The sequence below is a fragment of the Piliocolobus tephrosceles genome, chromosome 11, assembly GCF_002776525.5.
Source record: "Piliocolobus tephrosceles isolate RC106 chromosome 11, ASM277652v3, whole genome shotgun sequence".
NCBI lineage: Eukaryota > Metazoa > Chordata > Mammalia > Primates > Cercopithecidae > Piliocolobus > Piliocolobus tephrosceles.
Window position 1 is genome coordinate 104,838,653 of NC_045444.1, and position 17,843 is coordinate 104,856,495.

The 17,843-nt window shown below is 50.6% G+C and overlaps 1 protein-coding gene and 1 pseudogene across 2 annotated transcripts; both read left to right on the forward strand.

The window, feature by feature from the left end:
• Positions 1–3,593, forward strand: part of LOC111545700 — a 16,617-nt pseudogene extending 13,024 nt beyond the window's left edge.
• On the forward strand, positions 3,586–17,127 carry CATIP (ciliogenesis associated TTC17 interacting protein). Of its 2 annotated transcripts, none has more exons than XM_023221039.1 (10): positions 3,586–3,629; positions 3,800–3,892; positions 4,271–4,471; positions 4,774–4,829; positions 7,888–7,974; positions 11,439–11,606; positions 13,306–13,430; positions 15,716–15,792; positions 16,115–16,203; positions 16,409–16,779. In XM_023221039.1, exons 1-10 carry the CDS (start codon positions 3,605–3,607, stop codon positions 16,649–16,651), a joined length of 1,164 nt encoding a protein of 387 aa, XP_023076807.1. In that variant the 5' UTR covers positions 3,586–3,604; the 3' UTR covers positions 16,652–16,779. The 2 variants fall into 2 exon arrangements, with proteins under 2 accessions (XP_023076807.1, XP_023076802.1); XM_023221034.2 differs by having other exon boundaries at positions 3,587–3,629; positions 3,767–3,892; positions 16,409–17,127.
• The last annotated feature ends 716 nt before the right edge of the window (positions 17,128–17,843 follow it).

Here is a 17,843-nt window from a genome sequence, read left to right on the forward strand (position 1 = left end):
ACAGTAAATCTTAATTTTTTTTTTTTTGAGATGGAGTCTCACTCTGTCACCGAGGCTGGAGTGCAGTGGTGCAATTTCGCCTCACTGCAAGCTGCACCTCCTGGGTTCACGCCATTCTCCTGCCTCAGCCTCTCCAGTAGCTGAGACTACAGGTGCCCGCCACCACGCCTGGCTAATTTTTTGTATTTTTAGTAGAGACGGGGTTTCACCAGGTTAGCCAGGATGGTCTCGATTTCCCAGCCTTGTGATCTGCCCGCCTCAGCCTCCCAAAGTGCTGGGATTACAGGCGTGAACCACCACACCTGGCCTTATTTCATTATTTTTTTAATGTTCTGGTTCTACTTGCAATCTCAATAAGAAACTTTAGAATTCTAAATCAATTATTCAGTGACCCAATTTAAACTCGAATCTGCAGACGTATCTTTTAAGCACTCTAATATGCCAATTTTAAACATTTTAAGAACCTGAAATAACAGAGCTCTTTCCTTTCGCTGCTGCAGCCGCAGCCATAAGTACACTCAGGCTTTAGAAGAGGTTCGCTTCTAGTGTCCTCCGCTGTGGCAAGAAGAAGGTCTGATTGGACCCCAATGAGACCAGTGAAATTGCCAATGCCAGCTCCCATCAGCAGATCCAAAAGCTAATCAAAGATGGGCTGATCATCCGCAAGCCTGTGATGGTCCATTCCCGGGCTCCATGTTGGAAAAACACCTTGGCCCGCCGGAAGGGCAGGCACACGGGCATAGGTAAGCAGGAGGGTATAACCAACGTCCAAATGCCAGAGGTCACATGGATAAGGAGAATGAGGATTCTGCTGGCTACTCAGAAGATACCGTGAATCTAAGAAGATTGGTCACCACATGTATCACAGCCTGTACCTGAAGGTGAAGGGGAATGTGTTCAAACACAAGCGGATTCTCCTGGAACACATCCACAAGCTGAAGGCAGACAAGGCCTGCAAGAAGCTCCTGGCTGACCAGGCTGAGGCCCGCAGGTCTAAGACCAAGGAAGTGTGGGTGGAGGATTACCCAGGTGCTGAGGCAAGAGACTCAAGGCACAGACTGTTTCAGTATAATAAAGAAAATAGTTAGAATAAGAATAGTCAGAATACAAATTAGATATAGAGATGATCATGGATAATTACCAATCATTATTATAAACATTATTAATCATTAGTTTTTAATATTACTCTTTGTTGCATTACTAATAAAACCTAGGAATAACTGGCAGATATAGGGTGAGGTGCTGAAGGGACATTGTGAGAAGTGACCTACAAGGCAAGAGGTGAGCCCTCTGTCATGCCCACATAAGGTCCGCTTGAGGGCTCCTTGGTCATGCGGTAATGCCAGTGTCTGGGAAGACACCCATTACTTATCTGACCGCGAAAGGGAGTCTCCTTTCCCTGGAGGAGTCAGGGAACACTCTGCTCCACCAGCTTCTTGTGGGAGGCTGGATATGATCCAGGCCTGCCCGCAGTCATCCAGAGGCCTAAACCCCTCCCTGTGGTGCTTGTCCACTTTCATGTTCCTCCCATACTCCTGGTTCCTCTTTGAAGTTTGTAGTAGATAGCAGTAGAAGAAATGGTGAAAGTCTTAAAGTCTTTGATCTTTTTTTTTTTTTTTTTGAGACGGAGTCTTGCTCTGTGGCCCAGGCTAAAGTGCAGTGATGCGATCGCGGCTCACTGCAAGCTCCGCCTCCCAGGTTCACGCCATTCTCCTGCCTCAGCCTCCCCAGTAGCGGACTACAGGCGCCGGCCACCACGCCCAGCTAATTTTTTTTGTATTTTTAGTAGCAACGGAGTTTCACCATGTTAGCCAGGATGGTCTTGATCTCCTGACCTTGTGATCCACCCACGTCAGCCTCCCAAAGTGATAGGATGGCATGAGCCACCGCTCCCAGCCTGATCTTTCTTATAAGTGCATAGAAGAAAATGCTGATGTATTCTCTCTCTGCTTCGGCTACCTAAGAGGGAAGGGCACCCTGTCCTGTGATCACGTGACTTGTTTCACCTTGTCAATCACTTAGAAGAGTCACCCTTCTTACCCTGCCTCCTTGTCTTGTATGCAATAAATATCAGCGCTCCCAGCTGTTCGGGGCCACTTCCAGTCTCCAAGTCTTGATGGTAGTGGTCCCCCAGGCCCAGCTGTTTTCTCTTTATCTCTTTGTCTTGTGCCTTTATTTATTACAGTCTCTCATCTCCACACACGGGGAGAACACCCGCTAAGCCCTGTAGGTCTGGACCCTACAGGTGGATCACTTGAGGTCAGGAGTTCAAGACCAGGCTGGCCAACATGGTGAAACCCTGTCTCTACTAAAAATACAAAACTTAGCTAGGTGTGGTAGTGGGTGCCTATAGTCCCAGTTACTTGGGAGACTGAAGCAAGAGAATCACTTGAACCTGGCAGGAAGAGGTTGCAGCTGAGATCATGCCACTGCATTCTAGTCTAGGTGATAGAGTGAGACTCCATCTCAAAAATAATTAAAATAAAAACAAACAAACAAATAAATAAAAATAATAAAAATAAAAATACAAAAATTAGCCGGGCTTGGTGGCACACTCCTATAGTTCCAGATACTCAGGAGGCTGAGGCAGGAGAAACACTTGAACTCAGGAGGTAGAGGTCGCAGTGAGTCAAGGTGGTACCACTGATTTCCAGGCTGGTGACAGAGCAAGACTCTGTCTTAAAAAAAAAAAAAAAAAAAAAAAAGTGCCTCACCAGGAGCAAGTCCAGTGGAAGAGTTTGCTATGATTGTCGTTGTTGTTATCATTATTGTTACATGTACTAGAACTGTAACTTGCAGAGATATTCACGTAGCATCTAATTGGATTGTGTGCATGTGAGGCTCTGTCTGACTTTGGGTCATATCTTCTAAGGTCATTTTTTTTTTTTTGGAGACAGATTACAGGCATGTGCCACCACTCCCTGGTAATTTTTGTATTTTTAGTAGAGATGGATTTCACCATGTTGCCCAGGCTGGATCTCAAACTCCTGGCCTCAAGCGATCCACTCGCCTGGAACTCCTAAAGTGCTGGGATTGCAGGCATGAGCCACTTCGCCTGGCCTCTTCTAAGGTCATTCTAATGATCCATTTCTTCACTCTGCCTCTTAAGAATATCAAATGTGGGCCGGGCACGGTGGCTCACACCTGTAGCCCCAGCACTCTGGGAGGCTGAGGCAGTCAGATCACAAGCTCAGGAATTCAAGACCAGCCTGGCCAATATGGTGAAACCTCGTCTCTACTCAAAGTACAAAAATTAGCTGGGTGTGGTGGCACGCGCCTATAGTTCCAGCTACTTGGGAGGCTGAGGCCTCAAGAAGAATTGCTTGAACCCGGGAGGCAGAGGTTGCAGTGAGCTGAGATTGCGCCACTGCACTCCAGCCTGGGTGACAGAGTGAGATTGCGTATCAAAAAACAAAAACAAAAATATATCAAATGCTCCCTCTGCTGGACAACACCTCAAACTTGTGCTGAGCCTCAAACCTGCAATGTCAGTTCCCTCCAAAGTCTAGGTGTAGTAAAGTGGGTTAATGGCCCTTTAAGAGGCACTAGCCAGCTCTGGTTGCCATGGAGACAGCTGGACACAGACCGGGTAGAGGCCCACAGCATGTCCTCCAAAGTTTACTCCACAGGTGGGAAGAGGACTGCTGGGGCTGGAGGCGGGGATCCTCTTCTTTCTCCCAATCCACCCTCAGGGTAGTCTTAGAGGATTCCGTTCTTGGGTGCTGGGGCTGGGACTGAGGTACCCTGCCCCTGCCCTTCTCCCCAGGGTCTGCTATCTTAGCCTCTCCTCCCTCTGTAGGCTCCAGAGCCAAGGACCGCCAGCCCTCGGGTGTGGAGTGTCTGCCACTCCCAGAGGCCAATGCTGAAGCCATCGACTTCCTCAGCTCCCTCCGTGAGCTCAGACAGTGTTGGGGTTGGGGGTGCGGGAGGGGTGCAAGTCTGGAGAGGAGGGAAGAGAGAAGGTCCAGGCTCTCTCTCTCTCTCGCTTGCTCTCGCTCTCCCTCTCTTTCTCTCTCTCTCTCTTTCTTCTTCGATTCTCCTGGGACTCAGAAAAGGCCTGAGGGCTGTTTGCTGACATTCTTCAAGGGAAGGTCCCCCGGGGACATGGGGACTTGGGGCAGAAGTCTTCACCTGTCCGTGCCAGTGAGGAAGGCTGTGGGATGAGGAGGCAGCTGGGGACTGTGGGGACACTGGTGGTCATGGGGTCAGAGGATTGGATTGGGGCCCAGGAGCAGGGGCTTTATCTGTTCCCACGGGCCCCTCACCCCAGATGAGGAGGAGCTACAGATGCTGTTCTTCTCTGAGACGCTGGCCATGGTCTCAGACACCGGGGAGCCTCAGGGAGAGCTGACCATTGACGTGCAGAGAGGGAAATACCAGGAAAAACTCGGCGTGCTGACACACTGCCTTTTCGTGCATGCCTTTAGCAGAGGCTTCTTGGATAAAATGCTCTGCGGAAATTCCCTCCTGGGTAGCGTTCCTGCGGCCTGCTGCCTGTCACCCTCCCCTTCCTCCACCCCTCCCCTCCACTATTCCTAGAATCTTTTTTCAGGACCAAGCCCTTGGCTTTGCCTTGGACCAGGACAAGGCACAGGGTCGGGGAGGGACCAGTGAGTTCCTCATGGACTCGGGATGAGGGCACCTCTTACCCATCCTGTAGTTTTCCTGGGACCATATTACACCTAGTCCTCCAGCCTAGGCCACCACTTTCCCTTCCTTCGGCCTCTGACCCACATCTCCTGTGACGTCAATGCCTGTGTCCCTGCACCCCAGGCTATCTCTCAGAGAAGCTGGAGCTCATGGAACAGCACAGCCAAGACTTCATCAAGGTACTTCCCAGGGCCCCAGCCTTGACCCAATCCAGGGGAGAGAAGAGAGATTTTGACTTAAAAAACAGCAGCAACAACAAACCAAAAAACCTATTTCATACACAGTGAAGCTGAAGAATAGCAGTTGTGTTATGATGCTATATAAAGCAATGCACTTCAGAACACTGATTTTAAAAGACGGGAGTGGGCTGGGCAGTGGCTCACTTCTGTAATCCCAGCATTCTGGGAGGCAGAGGTGGGCAGATCACCCTGAGGTGAGGAGTTTGAGACCAGCCTGGCCAACATAGTGAAACCCCATCTCTACAAAAATTAGCCAGGCGTGGTGGCACGCACCTGTAGTCCCAGCTACTCAGAAGGCTGAGACGGGAGAATCGCTTGAACCCAGGAGGCAGTGGTTGCCGTGAGCTGAGATCGCGCCACTGCACTTCAGCCTGGGTGACAGAGCAAGACTGCATCTCAAGGAAAAAAAATAAAAAAACAAGGAGCATGGGCCAGGCACAATGGCTCAAGCCTATAATTCCAGCACTTTGAGAGGCCAAGGTAGGGGGATCCCTTGAACCCAGGAGTTTGAGCCTGGGCAACATGGCAACACCCACCAAAAATGTTTACAATTTTTGTACAAAAAATACAAAAAGTAGTGGCTGGGCGTGGTGGCTCATGCCTGTAATCCCAGCACTTTGGGAGGCCAAGGCAGGCGGATCACGAGATCGTGACCATCCTGGCCAACATGGTGAAACCCTGTCTCTACTAAAATACAAAAAAAAATTAGCCAGGCGTGGTGGCACGCGCCTATAGTCCCAGCTACTCAGGAGGCTGAGGCAGGGGAATTGCTTGAACCTGGGAGGCAGAGGTTGCAGCGAGCCGAGATCGTTAGGCTGCACTCCAGCCTAGCGACAGAGCGAGTCTCCGTCACAAAAAAAAAAAAAAAATTACAAAAAGTAGCTGGATTTGGTGATGTATGTCTGTAGTCTCAGCTACTTGGGAGACTGAGGTGGAAGGTTCAGTGGAGCCCAAGAGGTCGAGGTTGCAGCGAGCAGTGTGCGTGCCGCTGTACTCCAGCCTGGGTGACAGAACAACAACAAAAAAAAGATGGAGGTTGGGCGCAGTGGCTCATGCCTGTAATCCCAGCACTTTGGGAAGCCGAGGCAGGCAGATCACCTGAGGTCGGGAGCTCAAGACCAGCCTTACCAACATGGAGAAACCCTGTCTCTACTAAAAATACAAAATTAGCCAGGCACAGTGGCTCATGCCTGTAATCTCAACACTTTGGGAGGCCGAGGAGGGTGGATCACGAGGTCAGGAGTTCAAGACCAGCTTGGCCAAGATGGTGAAACCCTACCTCTACTAAAAAGGCAAAAAAAAAAAAAAATGATCCGGGCATGGTGGTGGGCACCTGTAATCCCAGCTACTTGGGAGGCTGAGACAGGAGAATTGCTTGAACCCAGGAGGTGAAGGTTGCAGTAAGCCGGGATCGCACCACTGCACTCCAGCCTGGGCAACAAGAGTGAAATTCTGACTCAAAAAAAAGATGGGGATCGTTTCTCTGGGAAGGTTTTTAGACTGGAGTAGTTTCCAGTGTGTGAACAGGTCATGTTCACATTCCACAAGTTAAGTAAGTGACAGGGGCTGGGTGTGAGGGGCACAAAGCTGGGAGACTTGGAGGCCAGGTGCAACAGGCCCCCAGAGAAGGCTAGGCTCTGGGAAAGGCCAGCCCACCAGGCCTTCAGGGAGGCACTGGGCTCTCAGGCTGGAGGAGGACGGGTGTGGGCTGGGTTCAGAGTTTGGGTATCAGGAGAACTTATCAGTGGCAACCTGCTGTACCCGCACCTGGCCCACCCCCATCTTTTAAAATCAGTGTTCTGAAGTGCATTGTTTTGAACTTTATATTCATCATAACATGACTGTTATTCTTCAGTTCCACTGTGTATGAAAGGTATTTTTTGTTTTTTGTTGCTGCTGTTTTTTATTTTGTAATTTATTATTATTTTTTTTTTTTTGAGACGGAGTCTGGCTCTGTCGCCCAGGCTGGAGTGCAGTGGCCGGATCTCAGCTCACTGCAAGCTCCGCCTCCCGGGTTCACGCCATTCTCCTGCCTCAGCCTCCCAAGTAGCTGGGACTACAGGCGCCTGCCACCACGCCCGGCTAACTTTTTGTATTTTTAGTAGAGACAGGGTTTCACTGTGTTAGGCAGGATGGTCTTGATCTCCTGACCTCATGATCCGCCTGTCTCAGCCTCCCAAAGTGCTGGGATTACAGGCGTGAGCCACCGTGCCCGGCCCTAATTTATTATTATTATTTTTATTATTGAGACAGAGTCTTGCTCTTATCACCCAGGCTGGAGTGCAGTGGTGCAATCTCAGCTCACTACAACCTCCACCTTCCGGGTTCAAGCAATTCTCCTGCCTCAGCCTCCCAAGTAGCTGGGAATTACAGATATGCACCATTACATGCTTGGGTAATTTTTGTGTTTTTAATAGATATAGGGTTTTGCCATGTTGGCCAGGCTGGTCTTGAACTCCTGACCTCAAGTGATCTGCCCACCTGGGTTTCCCAAAAGTGCTGGGATTACAGGTATGCGCCACAACACCCGGCTCTGCTGCTTGTTTTTGTTTTGTTTTGTTTTGTTTTTGAGATGGAGTCTCGCTCTGTTGCCCAGGCTGGAGTGTAGTGGCGTGATCTTGACTCACTGCAACCTCTGCCTCCCAGGTTCAAGCAATTCTCCTGCCTCAGCCTCCTGAGTAGCTGGGATTACAGGCATGTGCCACCACGCCCAGCTTAATTTTTGTATTTTTAGTAGAGACGGGGTTTCACCGTGTTAGCCAGGATGGTCTCGATCTCCTGACCTCGTGGTCTGCCCGATCTCCTGACCTCGTGACCTGCCCGCCTTGGCCTCCCACAGTGCTGGGATTACAGGAGTGAACCACTGTGCCTGGCCCAGCTGCTGTTTTTTTAAGTCACAATCTTTAAACCTCAGTTTTCTCATTAATGGAGAAAGGTCAGGTGACCTCTGGGGGACCCAGGGAGTCCCTGATCCTCCCTGGCATGCTCTGGCCCTCAGTTCCTCATCCTCCCCATGGAACGGAAGACGAGTTTGCTGAAGCAGGATGATCAGCTGGCTGTGAACAGAATCATCAAGGAGGGTGAGGTAAGGATGAGAGGCAGATGGGAGTTGCACTCCACACTGTGAACCCAGAGTATCTGAGACAGGTCCCAATCAATGTAGAGACTTTATTTTGGCAAGGTTAAGGACGCATCCATGACACAGCCTCAGGAGGTCCTGTGGACATGTGCCCAAAGTGATTGGGGCACAGCTTGTTTTTATTTTTGTTTGTTTGTTTTTTGGTTTTTTTTTCTGAGACAGAGTTTCACTCTTGTTGCCCAGGCTGGAGTGCACTGGTGCGATCTTGGCTCACTGCAACCTCCGCCTACCGGGTTCAAGTGATTCTCCTGCCTCAGCCTCCCGAGTAGCTGGGATTACAGTTATGTGCCACCACGCCTGGCTAATTTTGTATTTTTAGTAGAGGGGAAGGTTTTCCATGTTGGCCAGGCTGGTGTCAAACTCCCGACCTCAGGTGATCTGCCCGCCTTGGCCTCCCAAAGTGCTGGGATTACAGGCATGAGCCACCACGCCCAGCCCACAGCTTGGTTTTATAGATTTTAAGGAGACATGAAACATCAATCAACACGTGTAAGATGTACATTGGTTCGCCAGGTGCAGTGCTTCACACCTGTAATCCCAGCACTTCAGGAGGCCAAGGTGGGCAGATCACGAGGTCAGGAGATCAAGACCATCCTGGCTAACACAGTGAAACCTCGTATCTACTAAAAATACAAAAAGTTAGCCAGCGTGGTGGCGGGTGCCTGTAGTCCCAGCTACTTGGGAGGCTGAGGCAGGAGAATGGCATGAACCTGGGAGGCGGAGCTTGCAGTGAGCCGAGATCATGCCACTGCACTCCAGCCTGGGTGACAGAGCAAGACCCCATCTCAAAAAAAAATAAAAATAAAAAATTTACATTGGTTTGTTGGGAAAGGCAGGACAACTCGAGGCAGGGAGAGGGCTTCCAAGTCATAGGTAGATAAGAGACATGCTTTTAAGTTTCTGATTAGCCTTTCACTGAATACACAATTTACATGTGATGGGGGGTAGAAAAGTAGTCACTTATGCTTTAGTCTGGCTTAGTGAAACAATAGAGCAGAGAAAGCCATCAGATATGCACTTATCCACGTGAGCGGAGGGATGACTTTGAGTTCTGTCTCTCCTTTGTCCACAAGCAATTTCCTTGTGGGCAAATAGTGAGGGAGGTATGTAGCTTTTTTTTTCTCTTAGTAGCTACCTTATTTAGGAATAAAATGGGAGGCAGCTTTGCCTGAAGCAGTTCCCAGCTTGACTTCCCTTTGGCTCAGTGATTTGGGGTCCCAAGATTTATTTTTCTTTCACAATGTCCTCTTCAGAACCCTGAGAAGGGACCAGATTAGATGAAACTAGGAGTCCCTATCGGGGGAAACCCCACCCCCGATATTCAACGTGGGTTCTTTTCTATTTCCCTAAGCATTGGCTGGTCTGAGAAAGGGAAAGAGTACAAAAGAGAGAAATTTTAAAGCTGGGTGTCGGGGGAGACATCACATGTCGGCAGGTTCCGTGATGCTCCCTGAGCCATAAAGCCAGCAAGTTTTTATTAGCAATTTTCAAAAGGGGAGGGAGTATACAAATAGGGTGTGGGTCACAGAGATCACATGCTTCACAAGGTAATAAAATGTCACAAAGCAAATGGAGGCAGGGTGAGATCACAGGACCACAGGACGGGGTGAAATTAAAATTACTAATGAAGTTTCAGGCACACATTGTCATTGATAACATCTTATCAGGAGACAGGGTTTGAGAGCAGACAACTGGTCTGACCAAAATTTATTAGGTGGGAATTTCCTCATCCTAATAAGCCTGGGAGCACTACAGGAGACCAGGGCTTATTTCATCCCTTTGTCTTCGACCATAAAAGACAGCTGCCCCCAAAGCAGCCATTTTAGAGGCCTACCCTCAGGGGCGCATTCTCTTTCTCAGGGATGTTCCTTGCTGAGAAAAAGAATTCAGCAATATTTCTCCTATTTGCTTTTGAAAGATGAGAAATATGGCTCTGTTTTGCCTGGCTCACCAGCAGTCAGATTTTAAGGTTATCTCCCTTGTTCCCTGAACATTGCTGTTATCCTGTTCTTTTTTTAAGGTGCCCAGATTTCATATTATTCAAGCACACATGCTCTACAAACAATTTGTGCAGTTAACGCAATCATCACAGGGTCCTGAGGCGACATACATCCTCCTCAGTTTACGAAGATGACAGGATTAAGAGATTAAAGTAAAGACAGGCATAGGAAATCACAAGGGTATTGATTGGGGAAGTGATAAGTGTCCATGAAATCTTCACAATTTATGTTCAGAGATTGCAGTAAAGACAGGCGTAAGGAATTATAAAAGTATTAATTTGGGGAACTAAAAACATCCATGAAATCTTCACAATTTATGTTCTTCTGCCATGGCTTCAGCCGGTCCCTCCGTTCAGGGTCCCTGACTTCCCACAACAAGTCCGGACTGAGGATTCATTAAAAACCATATGCCCACCGGGCACGGTGGCTCAAGCCTGTAATCCCAGCACTTTGGGAGGCCCCCGCGGGTGGATCACAAGGTCAGGAGATCATGACCATCCTGGCTAACATGGTGAAACCCCGTCTCTACTAAAAATACAAAAAACTAGCCGGGCAAGGCAGCGGGCGCCTGTAGTCCCAGCTACTCTGAGGCTGAGGCAGGAGAATGGCGTGAACCCGGGAGGCGGAGCCTGCAGTGAGCCGAGATCACGCCACTGCACTCCAGCCTGGGCGACACAGCGAGACTCCGTCTCAAAAAAAAAAAAAAAACCATATGCCCAGCTGAAAGCCAGGCGCGCAGTGGCTCACACCTGTAATTTCAGCACTTTGGGAGGCCGAGGCAGGCGGATCACTTGAGGTCAGGAGGTGGAGACCAGCATGGCCAATATGGTGAAGTCCCGTCTCTCATAAAAACACAAAAATTAGCCAGGTGTAGTGTCATGCGCCTGTTATCCCAGCTACTCGGGAGGCTGAGACAGGAGAATTGCTTGAACCTGGGAGTTGGAGGTTGCAGTTAGCCAAGATTGAACCACTTCACTCCAGTCTGGGCAACAGAGCAAGACCCTGTCTCAAAAAAAAAAAATGGCCAGGCACAGTGGCTAACGCCTGTAATCCCAGCACTTTAGGAGACCAAAGCGGGCCTATCACCTCAGGTCAGGAGTTCAAGACCAGCCTGGCCAATATGGTGAAACTCAGTCTCTACTAAAATTACAAAAATTAGTCAGGCATGGTGGCCTATAATCCCAGCTAGTTGAGAGGCTGAGGCAGAAGATCATTTGAACCCAGGAGGCGGAGGTTACAGTGAGCTGAGACCATGCCATCGTACTCCAGCCTAGGTGACAAAAAGCAAAACTCTGTCTAAAAACAAAACAAACAAACAACAAAAAAATATGCCCAACACCTGGCTTGCCCACCCATTGTCCCCTGCCCCTTCCTGGCTCCAGGTCCCTGACCCAGATCTGTTCTGAACAGGAAGTGAAGACTGGAGTGACTTCTTTCCCATGGAGCTCAATCAAGGGCTTCGTCTCAGAGGCTGCCAACCTGGTGCTGCTCAGGGTGATGGCCTGGCGGCGGATGGTGCCCAGCAACGCCCGCTTCCTGGCCTTGGACACCGAGGGCAAACTCTGCTATTTGACCTATGTGAGGGGTCTCCCTGGGCAGGGGACTTGGCTTGGGAGCAAACTAGAAAGGGCTTGAAAAGCACTGAGATCGGGAACAGCTGTGGAGTAGAAAAGGGAGGCAGGTGGGGAGAAAACAGCACAGGTGGGAATGGGGCTTTCAAGGGCAGGAAAGCATGTTTGGGAGTGTGGAGCAGATGAATTGAGAGCGACTGAGAGGTGGGAACAGTTCAGAGAAGCAACCCTTCTGCACAGAAGTCAGTCCAGGAAAAATAAATACAGTGCAAGGCTGATTTAAAAAATACATCATTTTTGCCAGGCACAGTGACTCATGCCTGTAATCCCAGCACTTTAGGAGGCAAAGGTGGGCAGATCACTTGAAGTTAGGAGGTCAAGATCAGCCTGGCCAACATGGTGAAACCCTGTCTCTACTAAAAATACAAAAATTAGCTGGGCATGGTGGTGAGCGCCTATAATCCTGGCTACTCGGGAGGCTAAGGCAGGAGAATCATCGCTTGAACCCAGGAGGCAAAGGTTGCAGTGAACCGAGATGGCACAACTGCACTCCAGCCTGGGCAACAGAGGGAGACTCTGTCTCAAAAAAATAAATAAATAAAAATAAATCATTTTTTAACTTTAGGAAGTATAACTGTCCAACTTTACTGAAATATTCCTTTATTATTTCATTTGTTTGCTTGTCTGTTTGAGACAGTCTCGCTCTGTCACCAGGCTGGAGCGCAGTGGCAGTCTTGGCTCACTGCAACCTCCGCCTCCTGACTTCAAGCTATTTTCCTGCCTCAGTCTCCCAAGTAGCTGGGAATACAGACATGTGCCACCACGCCTGGCTAATTTTTGTATTTTTAGTAGAGATGGGGTTCCACCATGTTGGCCAGGCTGGTCTTGAACTCCTGACCTCGTGATCCACCTGCCTCAGCCTCCCAGAGTGCTGGGATTACAGGCGTGAGCCACCGCACCCAGCCCTTCCTTTATTATTTCTTAACCCCAGAGGGTGTTCCATTTCTGTTTTGTTTTTTGTTTTTAACTAAAATTTCATGATCACATGCCTAGGACTTGCTGCAATAGGTGATTTTAGAGCCGTGTCACTGAACACACAATTTCCAGCGAGACACTATGGGGGCTGATTTGTGTTTCTTTGACCATCTTTGTAAATTACATTCCAGACTTGTCTATCAAAACACCCCAAGCAGCAATGCATTTGACATGAACAAGCACAATCCATTCCGCTCCGTGTTCTTTGAAACATGTATTTAACATTAGCACTTTTCTCTCCATAGCCGCAGCTATAACAGGGGTTTAAGTTTTAATTACAACAGGGACAGCCTGCCAGCAACAGCAGAGGTCTGAGGTGGCCACAAATCTGTCTGGTCTCACACTTCTGAGCCTCACTTTACCGCCACCCACTGGCCCTAGTAGCTCATCCTCCCTCTCCACTCCCACACCCCTCCCCATACTGCTTCTCATCCCTGTAACAGAATTTGCCAACTAGAAGCACTTGGTCAGCGTGATGACATGGGAAAGGCCAGGGCAGGGGCAACCTGGAGCTAGCTCCCTATGAGGGGTCGCCAACTGAGCTTGGAGGTTTGGAGATGCAACCTCAAATGTTGGGAGGTTGTTATGAGATACAGAAAAGGCTGAGATAATGGAGAGCCCTTGGCGGGCATCCACCTTACCTCCCACCCCCCAATTTTGGCTGTTGCCAGCAAGACCTGGGCTTCCAGACCATCCGGGTAGACCATCAGCAAGCCGAAGTCTTCATCGTGGAGCAGACTGTCCACTCAGAGGAGGGCATCCCCATGTCCTGCCAGTACTACCTGCTCTCCGATGGGTGAGCTGCTGATGGTGGGCCCAGAGGGGTGGTGCTGAGCTTGTAGGTGCTCAAGGAGACCAGCTGCTTCTGGGGATAGCACCAGGAAGAGCTGGCATTGAGATAGGAGTGTCCCTCCGCTTTATCCATATTATTCACTCTTCATTTATTTGCTCGTCCTCTTAACCCTCACAGTGCCTCCCAAACCTCACTGCACACCACAGGCCTGAGGTGTAACTAGTGAAGCCACCACTGTGTAAGGGGTAATATTGAAAACCACCAAGGTTTGAATGACTGCACACCTGATGAAATCACTGTGCTGGAAGAGTTGCCTGTGGCAGGCTGCCATGCAGTCTCCAGCAAAGCACTGGCTCCAAAGCATAAGAAAATTCAGGGCCAGGAGTGGTGGCTCACGCCTGTAATCCCAGCACTTTGGGAGGCCAAGGCGGGCGGATCACGGGGTCAGGAGATTGAGACCATCCTGGCTAACACAGTGAAACCCCGTCTCTACTAAAAATACAAAAAATTAGCCAGGTATGGTGGCGGGCACCTGTAGTCCCAGCTACTCCGGAGGCTGAGGCAGGAGAATGGTGTGAACCCAGGAGTCAGAGCTTGCAGTGAGCCGAGATCGTGCCACTGCACTCCAGCCTAGGGGACAGCAAAGAAAACTGAGGTGGAAGAGAGAGGTTTTTTGTTTCTTTTTGAGACAGAGTCCAGCCGAGTTTATTTCTTAAAATTTCAGAATACGTATTAACATGATCGCTACACTGGGGAAAAGGTAATCAAAACATTGCTGGCTTTATCTCATAACTTAGTATGTTTTTGGTTTTGGTGTGCTCATAGCCCACTGCAGCCTCCAACTCCTGGGCTCAAGCAATACCCTTGCTTCAGCCTTCTTAGTAGCTAGGACTACAGGTATGCACCACAGCTCCAGGCCAACCTTTCTATTTTGAATGCCGCATAGCAGGAGATTTCATAATTTTTCTTTTCTTTCTTTCTTTCTCTGTCTCTCTCCTTCCTTCCTTCCCTCCCTCCTTTCCTCCCTTCCTCCTTCTTTCCTCCCCTCCTTCCCTCCCTTCCTCCCTCCCTCCTTCCTTCCTTCCTCTCTCCCTCTCTGTTTCTTGATGGAGTCTCGCTCTGTTGCCTAGACTGGAATGCCATGGCATGATCTTAGCTAATTGCAACCTCTGCCTTCCGGGTTCAAGTGATCCCCTTGCTTCAGCCTCCCAAGTAGCTGGGACTACAGGTGCCTGCCACCATGCCTGGCTAATTTTTGTATTTTTAGTAGAAGCAGGGTTTCACCATGTTGGCCAGGCTGGTCTCGAACACCTGACCTCAAGTGATCCACTCATCTTGGCCTCCTAAAGTACTGGGATTACAGGCATGAGCCACTGCAACAAGCGTGAGCCACTGTGACAGGCCTCTCTTTTTGAGACAGTCTTGCTCTGTTGCCCAGACTGGAGTACAGTGATGCAATCTTGGTTCACTACAACCTCCACCTCCCAGGTTCAAGTGATTCTCATGCCTCAGCCACCGAAATACCTGGGATTACAGGAGCCTGCTATGTCTGCCCGGTTTTTTGTATTTTTAGTACAGATGGCATTTCACTATGTTGGGCAGGATGGTCTCAAACTCCTGACCTCAAGTGATCCACCCATCTCAACCTCCCAAAGTGCTAGGATTACAGGCATGAGCCACCGTGCCTGGCCAAGAGGCTCCATGATTTACTAGTGCTGTACCTCTAAAGATCCTTTTTGTTTTTTTTTAAATGGGGAGCCTAATACTTGCCAAGCCCTGTGTGTTATGTGGAGATCCAGAAATGACCACCACCCAGGAACTCAAAAAAAAAAGAGGGAGGCAGAAGTAAAGAGGCCCAGGACAGGTCTCTCAAGGGGCACTGTCATGTATGAGTCAGCTTAGGCTGCCATAACAAAATACCACAGGCTGGGTGGCTTCAAGAGAAATGTATTTGCAGGAAGGCTGGAAGTCCAAGATCATGGTGCCATCAGAGTTGGTTTCTGGTGAGGGCTCTCTTCCTAGCTTGCAGATGGCTGCCTTCTCAATGTGTCTTCACATGGCCTTTCTTCTGTGCCTGAGTGAAGAGAAAGCTCTCTGGCATCTCTTCCTTTTCTTATAAGAGAACCAATCCTATCTGATTGGGGCCCCACCCTTATGACTGCATGTAACGTAATGACCTCCCCAAAGGCCCTACCTCCAAATACCACCACACTGGGGTTTAGAACAATTCAGTCCATACCAGGCTGCCTGGGAAGATTCTCACTCTCGCATGTTGTGTTGCACTCCAGGCACCTTGCCAAGAGAATACAGGTGGGCTCCCCAGGATGCTGCATCATCACCAAGATGCCCATCTTGAGGGAAGAGGGTGAGTGAAGCCCAGGCCTTGGGCATCCAGGGAGAGTGAAGGGGAGTGGGGAAACCTGGGCCTTCCAGGATGCAGGGGGCTCGACCAAGTGTACGGGACGGGAGCCTGGAATCAGCTGGAGAACATCTGCCCTCCAGCCCCTGACCCCAAGCAGTAAGAGGAGGATCTTTCTTACTGGGAGTCCCTTCCTGCAACTCTGCCCATATGTGCAGAATCCTGGGGTTTCACCTGAGCCTTCTGTTTGGATGTTCTCGGGATCCCGCTGTGTATCCAGGGAAGGTTCTGGGGTGGGGACGCCCAGCCTTCTTTGTTCCCCACCCAGATGAGATTGAGCCACGCCCAGTGTTTGAGAAGAAGCCCCCGGTGTGGGAGGAGGATATGGAACTCTATTCGAAGTTCCTGGACCGTAAGGTGAGGGCAGGCTCCACCAGCCTGGGGTTCCCATTCCCCCATGGACCTTAAATTCATTACTGATCTCTCTGCCCCTGATTGAAATGCACACCCATAGGGGCTAGAAGTCTCCAGTGCCCCTTAGCTCTCCTTGGAGCGAGTGGGTGGGGGCTCCTGGGGCGCGGGGATCCCGTCCGGCTGAGGCTCTGGCTCTGTCCCCCGCCAGGAGGAGCTCCGGCTCGGCCACGCCAGCTATCTGCGGCAGCACCCCGAAGCCCACGCGCTCATCTCTGACTTCCTGCTCTTCCTGCTGCTGCGCCAGCCGGAGGACGTGGTCACCTTCGCTGCCGAGTTCTTCGGCCCCTTCGACCCGCGGCGTCCGTCGTCACCGGCCTTGGGCTCCTCCCACCGGCCCAACCCTTTCCGCTCCCTGGAGCCGGAGGGAGACGCCCGCTCGGGGGCGGGCTAGGCTGGGCCCAGGCCGGTACAGGGCAGGAAACCCGGAGTCGGGCTGGGACGCGGGCGGGACGCGCCGGGGCGGGGGCGCTTTCCGGGCTGTGGTTTTGGGGGAATAAACGGGGCCCTCCTGCGGCTCTGTAGCGCCCGCCGACAGCTTCCCTGGCTAGCGTCTCGTGTCTCGGGCTAGAAATAGGAACCATTACGGTCGTACCTCGAGCGGATTTCAGCCTTTCCTCCTAGATGCTGTTTTCTTCGTTATCTCCATTCTGCAGATGAGAACACAGAGCCACACGAAAGTTCAACTTTTGGAGTTGCCAGGTGGGGAGGCAGAATTTGAACCTGAACGTTGGACTTGAAAGCCCACACTTGGCCAGGCGCGGTGGCTTAAACATGTATTCCCAGCACTTTGCGAGGCCGAGGCGGGCGGATCAGTAGGTCAGGAGATCAGGACCAGCCCGGGCAACATGGTGAAACCCCATCTTTACTAAAAATACAAAAAATAGTCGGGCGTGGTGGCGCGCGCCTGTAATCCCAGCTACTCAGGAGGCTGAGGCAGGAGGATCGCTTGAACCCGGGAGGCGGAGGTTGCAGTGAGCCGAGATCGCGCCATTGCACTCCAGCCTGGGCGACAGAGCGAGACTCCGTCTCAAAAAAAAAAAAAAAAAAAAAAAAAAACCAGAAAGAAAAAGCAAAAGCCCACACGCTTACTAGGTTAGCACGGAGGGGCGGGGCGCCTTGGCACTCAGATCTTACCGTAGCGGTCGCCGCGGAGCATAATTGCCCAACCCAGCGCCTAAAGTAAAAGAACATGCGGCGGGGACTAGGGAGGGAGGAGGGCCGACGCGGAGCACCGCTGGCTTAGCTCAAAACCCCTGAAATCTCGCAAACGCAGCTAGCACTCATGCTCAGCTCCTCCCGGTTCCCACTGACACACAGGGACCCCCAAACTCCGGAGGTGGGGGGTCCGAGAGTAAAAATAATGGGCAGATGATCATCACATCCTCTGGGCTCATCGTGGAACGTCAGTGCTGGCCAGTGGCTTCTGTCCGGATGCTCTGTAGCAAACTTGAGGCAAGCTCCCCTGCCTGAGGAAGTGGTGGGGGTACAGTCTCCCTCCCTCCCTTGTTCGTTCATCAGACCTGCTGCTGCAGACCCCAGAGACGCTTTGCTCTCTAGTGGACAGTATGACCAGACACCTATAA

Coding starts and splice junctions, on each gene's coding strand:
- CATIP (XM_023221034.2), top strand. CDS start 3,605: ATGTCCTCCAAAGTTTACTCCACAG. Junction 3,893..4,270: donor CGACTTCCTCAGCTCCCTCC/GTGAGCTCAGAC, acceptor CCCTCACCCCAG/ATGAGGAGGAGCTACAGATG. Junction 4,472..4,773: donor CTGCGGAAATTCCCTCCTGG/GTAGCGTTCCTG, acceptor CCTGCACCCCAG/GCTATCTCTCAGAGAAGCTG.